This window comes from Arvicola amphibius, chromosome 5, assembly GCF_903992535.2.
Source record: "Arvicola amphibius chromosome 5, mArvAmp1.2, whole genome shotgun sequence".
NCBI classification, from domain to species: Eukaryota; Metazoa; Chordata; class Mammalia; order Rodentia; family Cricetidae; genus Arvicola; species Arvicola amphibius.
The window spans coordinates 23,632,162-23,652,235 of record NC_052051.1 but is presented as its reverse complement, the minus strand read 5'-3'; the positions used below and the strand labels follow the sequence as shown (position 1 = coordinate 23,652,235).

Here is a 20,074-nt window from a genome sequence, read left to right as displayed (position 1 = left end):
ATTGAACTGGCAGTAGACACCACTACACACTACTACATCTCTCCCATGTACATTTGGGTGTGTGTGTGTTCCTTTTTTGAGATAGGTCTCTCATACAGCCCTGGCTGTTATAGAACTCATTATGTAGACCAGGCTGGCCAAGAACTCAGAGAGATCTGCCTTTCTTTGCCTCCTGAGTGCTGGGATTATGTGCTCCCTATGTATGCTTTAAACTCTATTATCTTGCTGTTGTTCGTCAAGATTTAAATAACTAGGCTGGAGAGATGGCTCAGAAGTTAAGAGCACAGCCTGCTCTTCCAAAGGTCCTGAGTTCAATTCCCAGCAACCACATGGTGGCTCACAACCATCTGTAATGGGGTCTGGTGCTCTCTTCTGGCCTGCAGGCATACACACAGACAGAATATTGTATACATAATAAATAAATAAATATTTTAAAAAAGATTTAAATAACTAAAGGCCATACATGATTACCTATGCATTTGTGCTTTGTGATGCTTTTCGTTGTATACCTTTCTGTTTTCATGTGCTGACTCAGAGGGTATGTGTAACGAGGATTTTTTTTTTTTTTTAATTTTTCTGTATCTGGTGAACTCTTTATTTTACTCTTGTTTTTGAGAAATTTTGCTGTGGGACTTTTTCCTTTCCTTTTTTGTTTTGTTTTGTTTTAAGAGTTTGGCCTGAGATAGAAACCCTTCTACCTTAGCTTCCTAAAGCCTGGGTTACAATCATGCCCCACAATGCACAGTTTGTTCTGGTACTTCAGTTTTTTTTTTTAATTAAAATTGTTATGAGTGTGTGTGTGTGCAAATGTACATGTGTGCTGTATGTTTGTGAGTACTGGTGCCCATGTGGTACAGTGCACATGTGGAGATGAGAGGACGTTTTCTAGGAGTTGTTCTCTTCTCTCCACTGTAGGTTCCCGGTTACTGTAAAGACACTGCCCCAGTGGACTGTGGGTAGAGCCCAGTGGACTGTGGGTAGAGCCCGGTGGACTGTGGGTAGAGCCCGGTGGACTGTGGGTAGAGCCCGGTGGACTGTGGGCAGAGCTCGGTGGTGGAGCTCCAGCTCTACAACAACTGAAAGTGTTGCTCCACTGGCATCTTTCTGTTCTTCTTAAGACAGGGCGTCTTGTAGCCCAAGCTGGCCTTGAACTCCCATACATAGTTGAGGATGATCTTGAATTTCTTTCTTTAAAAAAATTTTATTACAAGCTGGGCGGTGGTGGCGCATGCCTTTAATCCCAGCACTCAGGAGGCAAAGACAGGTGGATCTCTGTGAGTTTGAGGTCAGCCTGGTCTATAGAGTGAGTTCCAGGACAGGCTTCAAAGCTACAGAGAAACCCTGTCTCAACAAAACCAAAAAACAAACAAACAAAAAACCCAAAATCTGCCTTTTTTATGTGCAGATATTCCATGGAAATCAGAGAACAACTTGTAGAAGAAGACTCTCTGTGTACTCCATCAAACTCAGGTCACCAGGCTTGGTGCAAGTTCCCACATCCCACTGAGCCATCTCTCAGCCCTGACCTTGAACGTCTGGTCCTTTTGCCTCCCCGTCCTGAATGCTGGGATCACAGGCATGTGCCACTGTACATAGTTTATGTCTGATGGTTGGACCCACCCTGCCCTGTCCCACTGCCTTTCAGTCCCAAAGAAGCACACAGAGATCTACATTAGTTATAAACTGGTTGCCCTATTAGCTCAGGCTTCTTATTAACTTCTACAACTTATAATTCTTGTCTGTGTTAGCCATGTGGCTTGGTACCTTTTATCCAGTGAGGCAGTCACATCTTGCTTCCTCTGTGTCTGGATGACGACTGCAGACTCAGCCTTTCCTCTTCCCAGAATTCTCCTGTTCTGGTTGCCCCACCTATACTTCCTGCCTGGCTACTGGCCAATCAGCATTTTATTAAAATACAAGTGACAGGATAAAAGACCATTGTCCCACAGCACCTAGGGTTTCGTGTATACCAGATAAGTACATTTACCAGCTTAGCAGCCCCTGTGTGGTTACTGAGTCAGGGGCTCACTCTGTAGCTGAGGCTGGCCTCAGCCTCCAGTGCTGAGGTCATAGAGTGGGCAGCTATGCCTGGCCATTGTCTTCTCGGTAGTATTGTTCTCTGTGAGGACTCTATGGTTAATGTTTTCCTTCTAGCCGCTTTGAGGATTTCCTTTTTATCTCTCTTCTGAACACTTTCGTTGTGTTCTGAGATAGAGGATGTGTGTCTGTGTCTATCTGTCTTAGGGGTTCATTGCACTTAGCTCATTATTTTTTTGAAAAGTTTTTTTTAACCTAATACCAGGTTTGTTTTTTTGGTTTATTTGTGCTGTTGTGTATTCATATTTGCCAGTCTCTCCCCTGCAGTATGAATCCTCAGTTAGTCCTCTCTAATTTAAATCTCTAACAGCTCAGTTTGGTTTAAAAAATACCTCCCGTCACCGTAATATTTTGGATATAGAGCATAGTTAAATCTGTTTTTTTTTTTGTTGTTGTTTGGTTGGTTGTTTTTTTGGTTGTTGAGACAGGGTCTTGCTGTGTAACCATGGTTGCAGGCCTGGTTCTTGTGATATAGCTCAATCTGCTTAAACTTGAAACAATTTTCCTGTCTCAGCCTTCCAAGTGCTAGGATTACAGGTACTCCCAGTTGGTAACAGTTCTAATTGTCTTAGTGTCCTGGCTGGGGCTGTGGATATTACTCAGTTGTCAAAGTGAGTTCAAGACTAGCTTGGTCTACAAAGCTAGTTCTAGGACAGCCAGGGCTACACATAGAAACCCAGTCTTGAAAAAAACAAAACAAAACAAAATGAAAATTCCCACAGTGGGTGTATGTATAGCTGGACTTGGAGTTCAAGGTAATCAGTCATCGGCTACTTGAGGACCTCTTAAACTTAAGAAGAAATGACTGGGGTTGGAGATAGAGCCTGGTGCTAAAACTTGTATTTCTGTATGCGGTATTAGGTTCAGTTACCAGCACAGGGGCGGGCAGGGGGGCAAAGAGAGAGATGACTGTGGGGCAGGGGAGCTGGGCTCTAGTACCCTTGAGCAGCGGGGAAGTTTAGAGAGGGTGGCAATATTAGAAGTGTCAGGAGATGGCAGGAGGGTTCTGACCTCACTTCTTCCCTAGTGACATATGTGGCCAGCATTAAATCTGGGTGCTGACTTCCTCTGCCCAGCTGGAATAGCTGAGTTCAGAGACCAGCAAGAGTCTCTGACCTTTCTGACACAGGTTGTGAAACCAGTCAAGAAGAGAGAGGCTGCTAATGAGACACACAGAATAAACGTGATTATGTGATATACTCAGGAAATGGCATGTGTAGGCGTTAATTACATTTCAGGAGATACACATCCATCAGGAGAGTTTTATCTTTGTGTTTTAGTCTGTTAGTGGAAATCTCAAAATTCTGTGAGCTCCTATTGTTGGGAGCAGTGAGACCCCAGATCCTGAATTTCTTGTATTCCCCTGATCTGAGTGCCTACAGCTGTTCTGAGCACGAGACCTTCAGGAGTTCCTGATGGCAGAGTGGTTTCTGGTGGGTTTGGCTGGGGCGTGGCTATCTCTATATCTGCCCCTAAACACAATAAAGGGGGCATTCTTGGGGAATTCAAGGTTCACCCGTGTCTCTGTCTCTCTGTCTGTGTTTTTTAACCTCCAGCCCCTTGCCTGAATCTCGTGAACTGGGTGCCAGTGCACAGAGCACAGACACAGGGGCGCGGTGCACGGCACCTATATTGTTTAAGTTGGAGGAAGACTAAAGGGAAAATACCTGTTCCCTATTCCCATGCTTTTTCTGGGAGGCCGAGGCCATGAGATGTGCGAGTGTCTTATTGGTGACATAATCTGATGATCTAGTCGGAACTAGGTTTCATAGAGAACCACAAGGTGTAGATTGCAGGTGCTGAGGACCCAAGTGTCTCAGAGAGTGCTGTCCATTCAGGACACCACACCTAGGTTCTTGTCTGTTGTCTTTAATGTTCAAGCAAGGTGTTGCGCTTGTTCAGTTGGACGTAGCCTCCCCTGCCATAATTCCTGTTGGCTTCCTCCAGAGGTGAGCTGGATGCCAGCGCTGTCCATAGCAGACGGGCTGTAGTAGGCTCTGTGGTAACCTGGAAAGTACATCTTGCCTCCTCAAAAGCTGCCCATGGGCAGTGCACACTTGTAATCCTGGTGTGTAAAAGGCTGCAAGGCAAGGAGGATCAAGAACTCAAGGCCAGCCTGGGCCACAGTAGTGAGGCCACGTCTCAAAACAACGAGAGATAAATAGGTAGGTAGATCTGTCAAAAGGATGCTGTCTGCTGTTTAGCTCCAGCAGGTTGGTGCTGGGCTGCAGAGTGGAATCTGTGTTGTCAGATAGTCAGCATTTGTAGAGGAAGCCCCAAATGTGGATTTGGGGGTAAAGTATATTAATAAAATATAAGTTTACCTATCAAGACCTTTTGTCTGTTTTTAAATTTTATTTTTTGAGACAGGGTTTCATATTACCCAGGCTGGTGTTAAGCTTACAGTGTAGTTGAGGATGACCTTGAATTTCTGGTCCTCCTGCCTCTACCTCTCAAATGCTGGGATTGCAAGTGTGTTGTTATACTAAGCATTTGTTTTTATGAATCTTTTCCTTCGTTGAGACTGGATCTCACTTTTGAAGTTCACACTGGCTTCCGGCTCACAATCTTCCTGCCTCAGCCTCATGAGTGCTAGGATTATAGCCTTGTATCACCACCTGTGGCTAAGGTACAGTTTAAGACAAGTTTTGATAAAGACATGAAATAGCCAGGACTTAAGTGTGGGCTATACTGGTTCTCAGTTTGAACTTCTGAGGGCCGTTTAAGTGGAATTCAGCCTTTCTGGTAAACAGAAAAGGGCCTTGACTTTAGATCGATCCTCAATAGCCAGGGATAGGCTACCTCTTTTCCTGTCCTAGCCTGAATTTATCACCAGGGTTACTTTCTGGTTACTTCCTATGTTTGGGAAGTGAACCCCATTGGGATCAGGGATGTGACTCAGTGGAGAGCACTTGCCTAGCACATACATGACCCTAACCCAAAAACAACAGTAAAAAATCCCTACCTCTTCCTGCCCAGACAGAACCCCAATGCAGCAGAACCATTATGGGGTGAGGGGACAGAGGGTACTAAGAGGCAGTGATAAGATACAGCCGGGTTGGGCGTCCTCCCTTCATGCTTTCACAGGGTTTTGTGAGGAGTCTAGGAGCTGCAGAGCCAGCACTTGGGAAGCCATCTTCCTTTCCTTGGTGCAGAGCCCCTCCTTGTAAGCCTGGTTCTAACCTGTGTGGAGAGATGCTGAGGTAGTGATTTTTATGTGTTTTTAAAACCAATTTAAAATCTACCGAGAAATATTTTTGTCCAGTCAGAGGATTTACTGCTGCTTGTCATGTTTGCCAGCTGGTAGTTTCTGAGCAGACTTAGCCTCCCCTGATGGCCTCTGGTGCCAGACTACTAGCTTGCAAAGTCGGGGTGCAGAAGGTAGAGCAATAGGCTCAAGCGGAAGCAGGCCCGTACCTGCTGCTCTCCACAGAGAGTGGGCCCTGTGCAGACAGGCAGCCTGATTTTGATCCTCTGCCTGCTCCCTGTCCTTTTAAAATGTTACACTGATGTGTTAGTGTGTGTGCACTCACATACCACAGTGTGCAGTAGGGGTCAGGGGACAACTTGTAGGAATTGCTTCTCCTTTTACCATATGGGTTTCAGAGATTGAACTGCTGTCATCAGGCTTGGTAGCAAATGTCTTTACCTGTTGAGACATCTCAGCAGCTGTGTCCCACCCTCCCCCCTTGAGGCAAAGTATCCTGTATCCCAGGAGGCCTCAAACAAGTTTGTAGCCAAGGATGACCTTGAACTGCCTCCACTAGGGCTTACAGGTCTCACCTGGTTTTTGTGCTTCTAGGGATAGAACCCAGGGCATTGTGTACACAGGGCATGAAACTGTATCCCTGCCCTTGTGTGACGTGGCAGGTGATAAACTTTGTTTCTCAGTGTCCTAATCTGTTAAGTCAGACAGTAATGATGCCTACTGCCCAAAAAGTGCCAGTCATGATGCTTGTCATCCTGGAGAGCATGTTGGGCAAGGAAGGAGGCAGAGGGGAAAGATGCAAGCAGAATGGAGTGAGTGCCCCATTCGTCCAGTATTCTCTTCCCTTCTGCCCATGCAGGAGTTAGTAACACTCTCACTGTGCCTCTGACGAGGCGTATCCAGAGAGGTCTAGTAACTTAACCTGTCTCTTGCTCAGCATCAGGGCCAGAATTTTGGCCCAGTCTTGATAGCAAACCCCATGATCCTTTCCTCTATGCCCTAGTGCTGATTGACTTCAGCCAACAGTTGGGGACGAATAGGCTGGCATTGGCGTGGTAGATGCTTTTGAGTGTGGTGTGCGTTGGCATCTGTGCACAGGCATGTGGGGGCAGAGTTCAGTGCCAGGTGTCTTCCTTAGTCATGGTCTACCTCATTTTTTGAGACAGGGTTCTTATTGAACCCAGAGCTCACTGATTCATGCATCTGGCTTGCCTTGGCCCCAGAGACCCACCCACCTATCTTCACTTCCTAGCACTGGATTACAGGTAACTGACCTGACTTTTTATGTGGTTGCTGGGATCAGAAAATGCTTGTTTTTCCCAAGCTGTTTTTTTTGTTTTTTTTTTTTATTTGCTAGACAGGGATTCTCTATTTAGTCCTGACTGTCCTGGAACTCACTTTATAGACCAGGCTGGCCTCAAACTCAGATCACCTGCCTCTGTTTCCCAAGTGCTGGGATCAAGGGTGTGTACCACCACTGCCTGGCCCTACACTGTATTTTGCAGATGTTGACATGTATATATCTCTATGTATACATGCACACTTTTGTGTTTTAATCTTGGCACTGGTAATTATATTTTCCTATGAAGATAGACTGCTGGGAAGTTTTGCGGTGCCACATTCCAGTGACAGACATTTTCTGAGCATTTATTGTGTGTCAGACTCTGCTTGGCCTGTCACATGCACGTCTCATTCTGACCAGCACAAGAACCTCTTGAGATTGCTGTTGTCACAGTGAGGGTTAGTGAGACTAGGAAATTGGCTCAGGGAGACAATGGTAGAGCTCGACTTAGTAGCTAGCCCTAAATTTCCTAAACCGCTGTTAATAACGTGTAACCCGGCAGATCTAAGTTTGCTGGACCATGCAGGTGTCTCTCCCAGTTGTGCCTAGAACACACTATGTGCTGTCTCTCTGCCTCTGGGTGGCTCAGCATTCTGCGAGGTTGTTATTGTGGGCATATTTCTTTCATCTTTGTGTTACACAGATAAGAGGCTTCTTTTTCTCTGGAATCTTCCTCTTCAGAGAGTACTGTACGGCCTGTGTACTCCCTGTGTGTCTGCTGATGAAGTCGTCAGGGTTTCGGACTCCCATTTCCTGGTCACACACAAGTACTTATTTTACCATTGCTAAATGCAGTGCATTGGCTCCAGGCCGCAGAGAGCACTTTAGGGAGCAGGGAGTTTTATCACGAGAATGAGGCTGCTTGGAAAAATGTGTCTGTGCTTCTGACCTGAATTCCCCAGCTGTGTGGGAATAAGTACAGTGATGTTGGGGTATCATTCCAAAGCTGTTGCAGAATGAGGCTGGCTGGTCTACAGGTGATCCTAAAACAAAGCAACCTGTCTGGACTTTAAAGGTGCGTTTTTGCTTCTGAGAACTTAAAAAAAAAATGTTATCACATTTATTTTAGATTGTGTGTCTGTGTGTAACAATATCTTTCCTTTCACCCTGGGGATCCTGGGGATCTAACTTAGAAGAACATCATGCTTGCTGGCAACTGCCCTTGCCTGCTGATCCATCTCACTGGTCCTGGTTTCTGAGGAATCTTGTGTTGACTCTAAAGCCCAAGCTGGTCCTGCTGTCTTCAGACAGGGCAGGAAAATGAAACTCCACCCTGACCCAGCCTTCTGGTGAGCGCTCGCGCTCTCTCTCTCTCTCTCTCTCTCTCTCTCTCTCTCTCTCTCTCTCTCTCTCTCTCCTGCCCCCCCTTTTTTCCTTCTGTTTTGTTTTCTTAGGACAGGGCCTCATTCTGTTGCCCTGGAATTACAAATGTGAGCCACCATGCCTGGCCTCTTTTTCTTCTGAGGACTTAGGAGAGCAAATTGTGTCATTTTTTTCAGTTCTTCCATGGATCAGCACAAATCTCAAACAAGATTTGCAAAGGGCAGAGTTTAGGAAAGAAATGGCAGGAGCTGGAGAGATGGTTCCACGCTGAGGATGTTGCTCCTGCAGAGGACCTAGAGCTCACTTCCCGTGGGTGGCTCAGACCACCTGCACCCTAGCTCCAAGGGATCCAGCACCCTCTTCTGGCTGTTAGCTGCTCCGGCAGAAGAATGTTTCTTTAGCTTTGGTTAACGGTGCTTTGACTCTGTCTTGTCTTGCTCTCATATAGGATAGTTGACAGATGAGCCCCTGACTTGTTTTCAGCAAATCGTCAGTGACTTCATGCCTGGCTGTGGTCTCATTCACAGCAGAATGAGGCAAGAACCCTAGAAAGATGGCTAGAGGCAGGTGAATCAAGCCCCTCAGCGGCCTTTGGCTCACTGCCTACTGCGCTCCTGTCAGCGTGCCCAAGCACGAGGGTTCTTCATAATCTCATGAATGATGGAGGCATATGTTGTCTTTTTTTATTTTTATTTTTATTTTTTTTTTTTTTTTTTTTTTTTTTTTTTTTTTGGTTTTTCGAGACAGGGTTTCTCTGCAGCTTTGGAGCCTGTCCTGGAACTAGCTCTTGTAGACCAGGCTGGCCTCGAACTCACAGAGATCCGCCTGCCTCTGCCTCCCGAGTGCTGGGATTAAAGGCGTGCGCCACCACCGCCCGGCTCATATGTTGTCTTTTGGGGGGAAATATCCTCTGGAGTGTGCTGGTGTTTGCTGTGTGGTTTATGCTGATTGTCCTCACTTGTGATGGTGCTTTCAGTGGTGGAGCATAGCTTTTGGAAGGACTGCAGACGCTGCCATCCACTTATGGGAGAGCTGGTTCCTGAGCCCTCCTCTTCCATGCTGAGGCTCCCTGTGCTCAGGGAGTGTGAGTCATGCTTTCTTCAAGTCTGCTGAGATCTTTGGGCTGTTCCACCTGTACTGGATGTGGGGCACATCACAGCACTTAGACCTCCCTTCTTCCAGGAGAGTCTAGTTGACCTTGGCCTAAAAAGGAAGTCCTCCCTAGTTGTCCTGAACTGATACATTCTCTGTTGTCACTGCGGATGCCATGTAGAAGGGGTTTCCAGTCCTACTAGTTGCTCTGCTTCTTGGAGTGCCTCCTGCATGCTGCCTTTTAAATAGCTGTTAGGAGGGTCTAATGAAGCAAATGTCTGGAGACCAATGTTTATTTCAACATGGTTGCAGTTGCTTTTGCTTCAGCTTTCAGAGCCAATAAAGCTGGTTATTAGATTCTGTAATTGCTGCTGTAATTACTCTCTTGGAACTGGCAAAGGCGTAATTAAATATGGAGATTTCACAGACTTTTTCTCATCTAAAAACAACCTCTTAAACTTCAGTTAGGAGGGTTAGATTTATGCTGTTAAAGCCAGTGTGTTTACAAATGACACTGAGTTCTGTGACTGAAGCTGGGTTCCTTTGGATACTTCCTCTTTGAAGGACAGCTAGCTGTTCTTAGCCTCGAAGCTGTTTCTTTAATATAACCATCCTCAATTTGGGACGGTTGGCAAGTCCTTACAAGCCAGTTTGCATTTATTTATGTAAATACTGGGTTTGGGCTCTGTGGACTTTGGCCACTTAGGAAGACAAGTCTGGTTGGACGTGTGGTTAGAGCTGGGTGTGGTGGCTCATACCTATAGTCCTAGCACCTGGGAGGCTGAGGCAGGGTGATTGCTCAGAATTCAGGGCCAGCCTGGCTTATACAGTGATTTCCAAGCCAGCCTGAGCTATGGTGTAAGAAAGGCCTTGCCTCAAACTCCCCACCCCCAGTGGACATCCAGGTGGGAAGAAGGGAGTTTTACTTGGACAGTGTTCAGAAAGAAGTGTCACTTGTCCCGTGGGAGCACCTGCTTCCCCTGAGTTATCCTCCACCACAGTGCCCCGCGTTTGTAAGGTGTAGGAAGTGAAGGGCTATGATACTTGTGTTCACAGACGTTCCTGGAGGCCAGGTGCTGACCAAACAAACAGCACTTTCAGGGTTACTGTTCTTGAGAAGCAGATTTTAGGGATTTCTCAGAGTGTACTGTTTCTTTTTGTTTGTTGTTTTTGATTTTTTTTTGTTGTTGTTTGTTTTTTTGTTTTGAGACAAGGTTTCTCTGTATAGTTTTTGAGCCTGTCCTGGAACTTGTGCCATAGACCAGGCTGGCTTCAAACACACAGAGGTCTGCCTGCCTCTGCCCCCCAAATGGCTGGGTTTAAAGGTGTGTGCCATCCTCTCTCCACACCCCAGCTGTACCTTTCTTTTTAGAGATGTTAGGTAGTTGAATAATACAGGTTACAGAACTGAAGAGATTGCTCATTGGTTAAGAGCACTGACTGTTCTGTCAGAGGACCTGGGTTCAGTTCCCAGCACCCACATGGCAGCTCACAACTGCCTGTAACTCCAGTTTCAGGGAATCTGACACCAGTGGCAAAACACCAATGTACATAAAATAAAAATAAATTAAAAAAGAAAAATATGATATGAAGCAGGAGGAAAAATAAAAAAATTCTTAGTCCCTGCCAGGTACAAGCCTGGGAAATACACTGCTTTCTGGGATGAACTTTATAAGCCAGCAGCAGGAGAGTGACTGTGGAGACGAGGGTATATTCTGGGGACCTTCCCCTAGCTTTTGCATGCTTACCTTACAAAAGATGCTATTGTATGAACCAAGAAGAAGGCAGGGAGAGCTGTACCTTATCTGAAGACTCCTACATAGAATATATGCTCCTTCAGTTACACTGATAAGCTCATTATAAATGAAGAGCGTAATTAAATAAGAAATGCATCTATACCTTACATATCTGCCTTAAATGCTAGGATGGGAACATTTGTGTATGAAAACACATGGAGTCAGAGATTGAACTTGGCATGTATTAACTAGCTGCATACCTGTTCGGTGTGTTAGATGTTGGTCTGCACGGATGGATAGTAGTTGGCATTTCGTTTACTTGATTCCTTGCTTCCCTGGTGTATTGGCATTTACTTCCAAGGCATTTATTCTTGGAGGCTTTTATTTTTGTTTATGTACATGTACATACACACACACACACATATATATACTTTAACATATATATTGTGTGTATGTATATATATATGTAAAACAAAATAAGTAATTCTTTTTTCTTGTTTTTTGAGACAGGGTCACTCTGTATAGCCTTGGCTGGCCTTGAATTTGGAGATCTGCCTGCCTCTAAAAGGCATGCACTATCATCACCCAGCATATTTATGTATTTTTTGAAAATTTTATTTGGTTGATTGGTTTTGAGACAGGGCCTCGTAGTGTCTCTAGTTGGTTTGGAACTCTCTGTGGAACAGACTGGCCTTGAACTTTTAGAGATCTGCTTGCCTCTGCCTCCCAAGTGCAAGGGGTCAAAGTAGTGTGCCACCATGCCTGGGATTTGGGGATTTCAGAAGTAGAGGTTGATATCAGGGAATTTAGGATTTGGCATACACGGAGTTACTGCTAACCAGAAAAATTCACTAGAGAAAAAGATAAAGTAGTTCTAATATGTCAATAGGGGGATAATAACTTTAGTTTTAGCCAGGTGGTGGTAGCGCACACCTTTAACCTCAGAACTCAGGAGCAGAGGCAGGTGGATCTCTGTGAGTCTGAGGTCATCTTGGTCTACAAAGTGAGTTTCAGGACAGCCAGAGCTGCTACACAGAGAAACCTGCCTCAAAAACAAAAACAAACAACAGTAATAATAAAAATAATAACTTTAGTTGTAACTCAGGCATTGCCAGCTGCATAATCAGCTCTGTAAATTGATAATCTCAAGACACTAAAAGTGTAAGGCTGATCTGTCTTCACCTTGTGCTTTCTTGACAACTGTCTGGGAGTTACTTGTGTTACTTGTGAGTTTGCACAGTGGAGAAGAGCTGGGAGTGGCTGAGCTATCCTCTCCTGCATCATAGCCGATGGTCTGGGAAAATGTTTTCCCTTTGTCCCCAAGTCTGCATGTCAGGCTGTGACCTGGAGTTTCTATACAGGGTGCTGGAGGATGAGTGACCTAAGGAAATCACACAAGCAGCCTTTTAGACTCCAGAATGCTCTGTAGAGGTGTGTGTGTGTGTGTGTGTGTGTGTGTGTGTACATCCGTCTGTCCCTGTGTCTGTCTGTCTGTCCCTTGGTACTAGGGATTAGACAGGTGCTTCGCCATGGAACTCCATTCCTGACTGTTTTGTAGACAGATTCTGTTCTCAGTTGAGCGCTGGGTGGTGGAAGTGGCTAGGAACCGGGGAGTCTGAGAAAGGAACACCTGTGAGATGTAGGGTCTTTCCTGAGAAGGCCTGATGGAAGGCTTGAAGTCAGTGGATAATTGGGGTGGGGGTGTTAAGTCTCCATTATAAGTGAAGTAGCCCCAGACTTGGATAAGGGTCTCGTGCAGGATAACTTGGTTGTCCTGCTTGCTGCCATGGTTGTTGGGTGGCTGTTCCAGCCAGGTGCTGGGGTTCCCAGGACTAGGCTGATGGAGGAAATCCATCTCTTGCCTCTGCAGGACCCTGAGAGTAAGAGGCTGTAGTGTGGCCCAGAGAGCTATGAAAAGTTTTTAAGAAAAGTGGTTGAATTTATTTTTGTTGGCCACTTCTTGCTTGGCTGGATGACTCCCTCCAGGGCAAGAGCCTGATATTTTTGAGTGGGGGAGGCCTAACAGAATGGCACAGCCCTGGCTATGGATTCCACACCAGGATGAATTCCAGGGAATCACTGCCTGGAGATCCTGACCGAGTAGTAGAACCGCTCTGAACCTCGGTTCCTCATCTGCTGAAACCTTGCACGGTGGCTGACTTGAGGTACTTGCACAGCACGTACATACAAGCTCAGCAAGAGAGCTGGGTCCGCCCTTTGGGTCCTTCGTGACTTCGTGGCTTCAGACTTTAATGAGGGCAGTAACACTGCTCTTCTCATCTGCTTTGGGTTCTCTTTCAGTGGCTCTCAGCCTTCCTCATTCTGGGTGCGACCTTTAACACGGTTCCTCATGTTGTGGTCCCCAGCCATAAAATTATTTTCATTGCTACATCATAACTGTCATTTTGCTACTGTTGTGAATTGTTAGTAAATGTCTGCTATGTGACCCTCAATGGGGTTGCGACCCTCAATGGGGTTGCGACCCACAGGTTGAGTACCTTTGTCCTTTTTCTCTGGCTGGGGGAGCTGGCTTTTCTGCAGTGTTAGGGATTGAACTCAAGACTGAACTATGCCCCCAGACCTAACCAACTTAAATGTTCCCTTTCAAAGATCAAATTCTGCCAGGTGTGATGGCACATACCTTTAATCCCAGCACTTGGGAAGCAGAGGCAGGTGGATCTCTTGAGTTTGAGACCAGCCTGATCTACAGAGGGAGTTCCAGGACAGCCAGGGCAACACAGAATTGTCTCAAAAAACCAAAAGACCTAATTATTTTGAGGCTATACCATTGTTCTTGGCAAGTGGTTCTTAGATGTCTAGGCTAATAGTCAAGTATCTTCAACCTTCAGACATTGGCACAATGCTGGCATCTACAGATGTGCAAAAAAAGGCCATTTTACAGTGTTTTGAGTGACTTTACGGTTTTATGTTGGGTGTTCATAGCTTTCCTGTGAAGCGTGTCTCCTGCGGGTTGAAGGGTAGACAACTGGAAGTGGAAGGGACGTGTTAACCTTTGTGACATACAAAGAAACCACCTCTATAGAGGAGGTGATTGTGACCTGCGGCTTGCATGGATGGCACTGATGCACACCTCCTTGGATGAGGGAGCATGCGTGCACGTGCAGCTTCCCTGACCAGTCCAGTCCAGCTGTTTTTCTACCTTTCTGAGACTGTAAGGGGAAGGAGCCTACATTTGAGCAGGGAGATGTAGTTTGGTCCTAGCTTTGCCACGGATTCATCTTATTGAAATGCTTGCCTTGATTGGACCTCAGACAAAATGATCTCTCTCTACACAGGCTGAAATAGTTAAACTCCAAATTTGTTCATGGCAGGAGCCCCGTCTTCAGTTGTGTTTGTGTTTTCTGTTACAGAGAATGCTGTACTAGCCATCACTAGGCATGGGGCTTTCTTTCTGGTTTTGTTCGGTTAATTTCCAGACAGAAATCCCTGGCTCAGAGAGCCAGAAGCATCTTTGTGCTGTGCTCCATTACCACTGTGCTTTCAGAGCATAACAGTTTGCAGAGCTGTTGGCTTTTTGTGACATAGCGTTTTAACCAGACTGGTCTAGTACTTGTTACAGTCATTTATTATTTTTGTCATTTAGTTGGTGTGAAATGGTACTGTAATGGTGCTTTATAATATTAGAGCCAGCAGGGTTTTTTTCGGTGTGCTATCTGCTTTGCTAATGTGCTGGGCTGCTCTGTTTGTTAGCCCATTTGCGCCTCACAGTGAACCTAGCAGGGAAGCTGAGCCACTCACCTGTGTCTGCGAGCTTGTGTCTGTGTGTAACCCCAGAATGAATCCTTGCTCTGGGAGCCTGCATTGTGACCCCAGAATGCATCCTTGCTCTGGGAGCCTGTCCATACTTTGATTTCCGCAGCAGATGTGGTTGCCAGACTGTGCTCTCTACTTCTTCCCTGTCTGCATCGTGAGGTGTGCGAACTTTATGCGTTTTCTTAGAAAATTGAATGCGCTCCCGGGAGAAGATGTTATTGGCCCTCTTACAGAGGAGGCAGCAGCTGGGGTGCATGCAGTGCATTTGGGAGAAGGGCTCAGTGTCCTCTCATCGTGCCATGCCAGACACGCTCAAGGCTTCTTTCTTCCCTCCAGCGGCCCTGCAGGCTCTGAAGCGCAAGAAGAGGTATGAGAAGCAGCTGGCGCAGATCGATGGCACCCTGTCCACCATCGAGTTCCAGCGGGAGGCCCTGGAGAATGCCAACACCAACACAGAGGTGCTCAAGAACATGGGCTATGCCGCCAAGGCCATGAAGGCTGCCCACGACAACATGTGCGTGCCACTGCTTGGGCGGGGACATCTGGAGGGAGGATGTTACTCAGGCTGTGACTTTATTGTGGTTGGCTCCCTCTTTGGATTCTGAGTGAATTGTGTCTTGATGCCTTTGTTTCCACAAGAGCTCAGGGATGGAAAGAGAAATTGTTTTATTGCTGTTGTTTTGCCTGTTCTAGGTTGTTGTGACAGGCTTAGTTCCAAAGTGGGACAATCCTTGGAGGTCTTCTCAGCTGCCCCTGTTTATCAGCCTGTCCAGGAGATGGGTGCTGCCTGTGTGAAGTGGGCATGGGATTGGGCCCTAGCAGATCTGCTTCCTCCCAGGGCTTTGAGGGACCTTTCTGCCTCTCCCTGCCCTCAGGCTATGGCTGCCCTCACCTCTGCCCTCAGCAGTCCTTCCTTCCCTGGGGATGGAGGGTTCTGTGTCAGTGACCTGAGAACCAGATGCCCAGCCTGGCTCCAGCTGTAAAGGCCAAGGGTCTTTCCGCGAAAACCCTCTATTTTAGTTCTTTGACCCTTCAGCTGGCACTGAGGGCACTTGGAGCACCTGCTGCTTTGGCTGCTCAGCCAATGTTCTAGCTCGGGTTGGCAGAATGCTTGCTGCCTGTGGCCTGCGTTGTATAGCAGCCGTGTCCTTCATTTGCATACTGTCTGGAGCTGTTCTGAGTGTTTAACAGTATCTATAAACTACATTACAATGTTTATTAGTGGCCTGGAGAAATTTGCTACTGTTTGCTCTAGAGACAAGAGCTGTAGGGGCATTACCCTCACATACATGAGGTGTGCTGTTGAGGCAAAGGCCACCTCCCTTTACATCTGTTCTCCCGGACGTTTAGCACAATGGGTAGATAGTAAGTAGTGTGTGTGTGTTTTGAAATGCACAGACCGTCCTGAACAACTGTGTGACATGCAGTTTATAAAACACACACATTTGCCTTTCCTTTGGGCCCTCACAGATGTTTGAGTGGGGAAGGGTCAAACTACATTTTGTGCTCTTTGATTTTTACCTCCTCCTATTTCGAGTTGCTTTGGGGCTTGAAGAAGAGTTATAGTCCTGTGCTCTCAAATCTGTTTACATATCTGGGGTTGGGGTGGGGTTTCTATACTTTACCCCGTGCTGGACTCAGGGAGTCTGAGGGCTTCCGTCTGCTCGATTCTGTCGTTTCCAGTTTTACATTTGAGTGTGTGTGCCCACGCCTGTGTGGATGTGACGGTCAGAGGATAACTTTTGGGGAGTCAGTTCTTTCCTTCCACCTTTTTGTGGGTTCTGGGGCAAGAACTCTGGTCCCCAGCCTTGCACAACACGCACAAAACTGGCTGAGTTATCGCCAGCTCACGATTCTCAGTTTTGCTGGGACGGAGGAGGAGGAGGAGGGCCATGGGGAGGGTCGCTGGGTGCTGAGAAGCAGGTGCTTCTGTTGCCAGCTCAAACCAGTCTGTGCTAATGTGATAATCTGTCATTTCATTTCAGGGACATAGATAAGGTGGACGAGTTGATGCAGGACATTGCTGACCAGCAGGAACTTGCAGAGGAGATTTCCACAGCTATTTCCAAACCTGTAGGCTTTGGGGAAGAGTTTGACGAGGTAAGTAGTTTTGAAGATCACATGAGTCTCTCAGGTGACAAACTTCAGGCTCAGATGTCAACATAGTGTGTCAATTCCGGGTGTGTGCACCTCCTTAGAGTCTGGAGTCTGGGTTTTTTGTTTGGTTGGTTGGTTTTGTTTTTGTTGTTGTTGTTTTTAGAGACAGTTTCTCAGTGTAACAGTCCTGGCTGTCCTGGAACTCGCTCTGTAGACCAGGCTGGCCTTGAACTCAGAGTTCAAGGCCTGCCCCTGCCTCCCAAATGCTGGGATTAAAGGTATGTGCCTCCACCGCCTGGGGTTTTTTTTTTTTTTTTCTTTTTCTTTTTTGTTTTTTGTTTTTTAATGCTTGGCATAGTTGCACATGCCTTTAATCCTAACACTTAAAAGGCAGAAGCTAACCTGGTCTATGTAGAGAGTTCCAGGACATCCAGAGTGGTAGTGAGACCCTGTCTCAAAAAAGAAGAAAAAGAAAACATAATTTTGATTTTATGCTTAAGGGTATTTTGCCTATATGTATATCTGTGCACCCCTTGCATGCCTTGTTCCCCTGGAGGCCAGAAGAGGGTGTGTGCACTCACTTGGTAGCTAGCAACTCTCTATAACTCCAGTTCTAGGAGACCTGATGTTCTCTGTTGGGGGCACTGCATGCACATGGTGCACAGACAGAAATGCAGGCAAAACACCCATACACTTAAAGTAAAATCTCAAAAAACAAAAGAAAACAAAAGAATGGTGCTGGGTTGGTGGTGCAGACTTGTAACCTAGCAACTCAGGAGTTTGGGGCTCAGAATTTCAAAAGATAAAGAGTCTGGTTATGTAGCTCGGTGAGAGAGCACTTGCCTAGCATATGCATGGTCTTGGGTTCAGGTCCCACTATTTCCCCCTGCAAAGGAAAGAAAGGATACAGTCCCTCCTCCCAAGAAGCTCACAGGCAGCTGGGCAGTGGGTGGTGCACGCCTTTAATCCCAGCACTCGGGAGGCAGAGTCAGGCGGATCTCTGTGAGTTTGAGGCTAGCCTGGTCTACAAGAGCTAGTTCCAGGATAGGCTCCAAAGCTACAGAGAAAACCCTGTCTCAAAAAACAAAAGAGAGAGGGAGAGGGAGAGGGGGAGAGAGAGAGGGAGGGGGAGAGGGAGAGAGAAGCTCACAGGCTAAACTCCGGATGCATACCTACACCAGTGGCCTCTTCAGAAGGTTCGCTGGGCATCAAGGGGAGGAATGTCTGCAGAGAGGGTCTCACCATGCTTCCTTTTGCAGGACGAACTCTTGGCAGAGTTGGAGGAACTTGAACAAGAGGAGCTAGACAAGAATTTGCTGGAGATCAGTGGGCCCGAAACAGTCCCGCTACCAAATGTCCCCTCTGTGGCCCTACCATCCAAACCCGGTGAGTATGCCCACAGTCGGGACACACCCTGGCACCATGAGAAGGGGATGATCTCATGGTTCTGAGCCCGAGAGGATGTTGTGTGACCACGGAGCCAGTGTCATTTCCTAAGCTCAGCACTGCTGTGTGGCCAGACAATCCAGGCCAGCACCCCTGACTTCTCCACTGCACACAGTTGTATCGACCACAATGTCTCCAGACATTGCTACATGTCCCCTGTGGGGTTGGGAGTGGAAATTAAGAGCCTCTGTTCTGTTCTAGAGGGATTTTTCTTATCACCAAATAAGGGAAAGTTCTAGGCACTGTGCAGGGAGGGGCGTGAGAACTTAGTCTGGCTCCTTCTAGGACCCTGTGCCATGTGCTCTCAGGAAGGAACCGGCTCTGGCTGGTTTAGAGACCTGCTTTGTAAACTGTCATTTCCTTGCCGGCATTTTCTCCCTCTTACTCTCCTGAGTGCTCCACACAGAACTCCTAGAAAGGCAAAATACCCTCCTGGAGTGGAGACGAGGGCCTGCCGGCGGGTCGTGAACAGGCTGTGACTGTCTCCCTCGGCCCCTCCGCTAGTCAGCGGCTGTATCAGGAGCCTAGCAAAGCACGGCTCCAGCAACTCCAAATGGAGTCAGTTTGACCAGGAGTGCATCTCTTGGGAGGGATGATCTTGCCCCTCTCCCTAACCCTGGGGAGCCTCAGTGTAAACAGCCCCTCCTGGTGTGGCTACCCCTGCCGAGGGCTGAGGGGAGTTGGGGCGGAAGGTGTGCCTGGTTTCCTGAATTTGGGCGCAGCTTGTGGGCACGAAGAGGAGTATACTGTAGGCCTCAGCCAGCTGCAGGACAGAGCTGTGTGCCTACACAGTGGAGCACAGCCCCAGCTCCCAGCCAGCCTTCAAAAACCACCTTTTCTGTCTCCACACAGTCAAGAAGAAGGAGGAGGAAGACGACGACATGAAGGAATTGGAGAACTGGGCCGGATCCATGTAACTGGTCCAGCATAGGCTGGGCCCAGACGGACTCTGGTGGCCTGTGCGCAGGGCAGGCGTGTGCGTGCGCAGGGCAGGCAGGACGCGGTGCAGGCAGCCTCCATCGCTCGATCTCACCCAAAGCAGTAGGCCGCGGCACTGCTCGCTCTCGCATAGCATGGTCTGTGCCCAGGGGCGGGCGGGGGGAGGGGTGGGCGGGAGGGAGGTGCCTGCTGTTTATAATGTTGAATTTCTGTAAAATAAACTGTATTTGCAAATCCAACACTGAGCTTCTGGACTACGCTAACTCCACTGCTGAATCCTCCATGGAAAGGGTCGGCGCTTGCAGTTGAAATGATCCGGAAATGTAGCCGTGTCCTTTAAGTCAGCTGGCTTGTCGCGCATCTCTGTAAGACGTGTACGGTACTGGCAGAAAAGTCGTTTTTAAAGCCATAGATGGGCTTTTCCTTGTCCTTAGCTGTAATAGCACATCTGGTTTTGGTTTCCCCAAGAGCTGTGTTTCTGTGTATCACCCATGTACTGACCCCCATGTTTACCACCCTGGCCCTTGTCACTCCTACTCCCCTGGTCTTTTGGAGTTGTGACTCGGATCTGAAATGGATGTATTCTCTCTTGAGCAAATAAGATTGTCAGGATTAAATTCCAGCTATTCAGTTTTCTAACATAGCTCTAAGGTCTTCATTGCTGTTTGTGATAATTGATAGATAACTCATTGGAAACATGTGCATACATTTATATTCAGATGAAATTATGGTTTGCACTGTCTATTAAATATCTCGATTTAATTTTCACACTTGCTGTTGTGTTCAATCTCTCCCCTCCCTGCGCCAGCCCTGGTCCGGGGTCACGTGGACGCATGAAGAGCTTGCAGAGAGCAGCTTTCTTCTTCCTAGAAACCTTGAGCTCTGGCAGCCACTGAACGGGGCCCCTGCTTAGCCTGGAGACCTCTGTGTCCACGCTCAGTGAGTTGGTTCCTGTGCAGCCCCAGAATCTTCCCTTCTTGTCTGCCAGCACCTAGGGCAGTGCCTGTGGGAGCCCCTGCC

The 20,074-nt window shown here is 47.3% G+C and overlaps 1 protein-coding gene across 1 annotated transcript in view; it reads left to right on the top strand.

Moving 5' to 3' along the window:
* Chmp4b (charged multivesicular body protein 4B) overlaps positions 1–19,207 on the top strand; it is a 44,598-nt gene extending 25,391 nt beyond the window's left edge. Inside the window, exons 2-5 of the mRNA XM_038330430.1 lie at positions 14,909–15,086; positions 16,558–16,672; positions 17,929–18,055; positions 18,968–19,207. Of these exons, the coding sequence (XP_038186358.1) occupies positions 14,909–15,086; positions 16,558–16,672; positions 17,929–18,055; positions 18,968–19,032 (485 nt within the window). The 3' untranslated portion in view covers positions 19,033–19,207. The remainder of the gene's footprint in view (positions 1–14,908; positions 15,087–16,557; positions 16,673–17,928; positions 18,056–18,967) is intronic.
* The last annotated feature ends 867 nt before the right edge of the window (positions 19,208–20,074 follow it).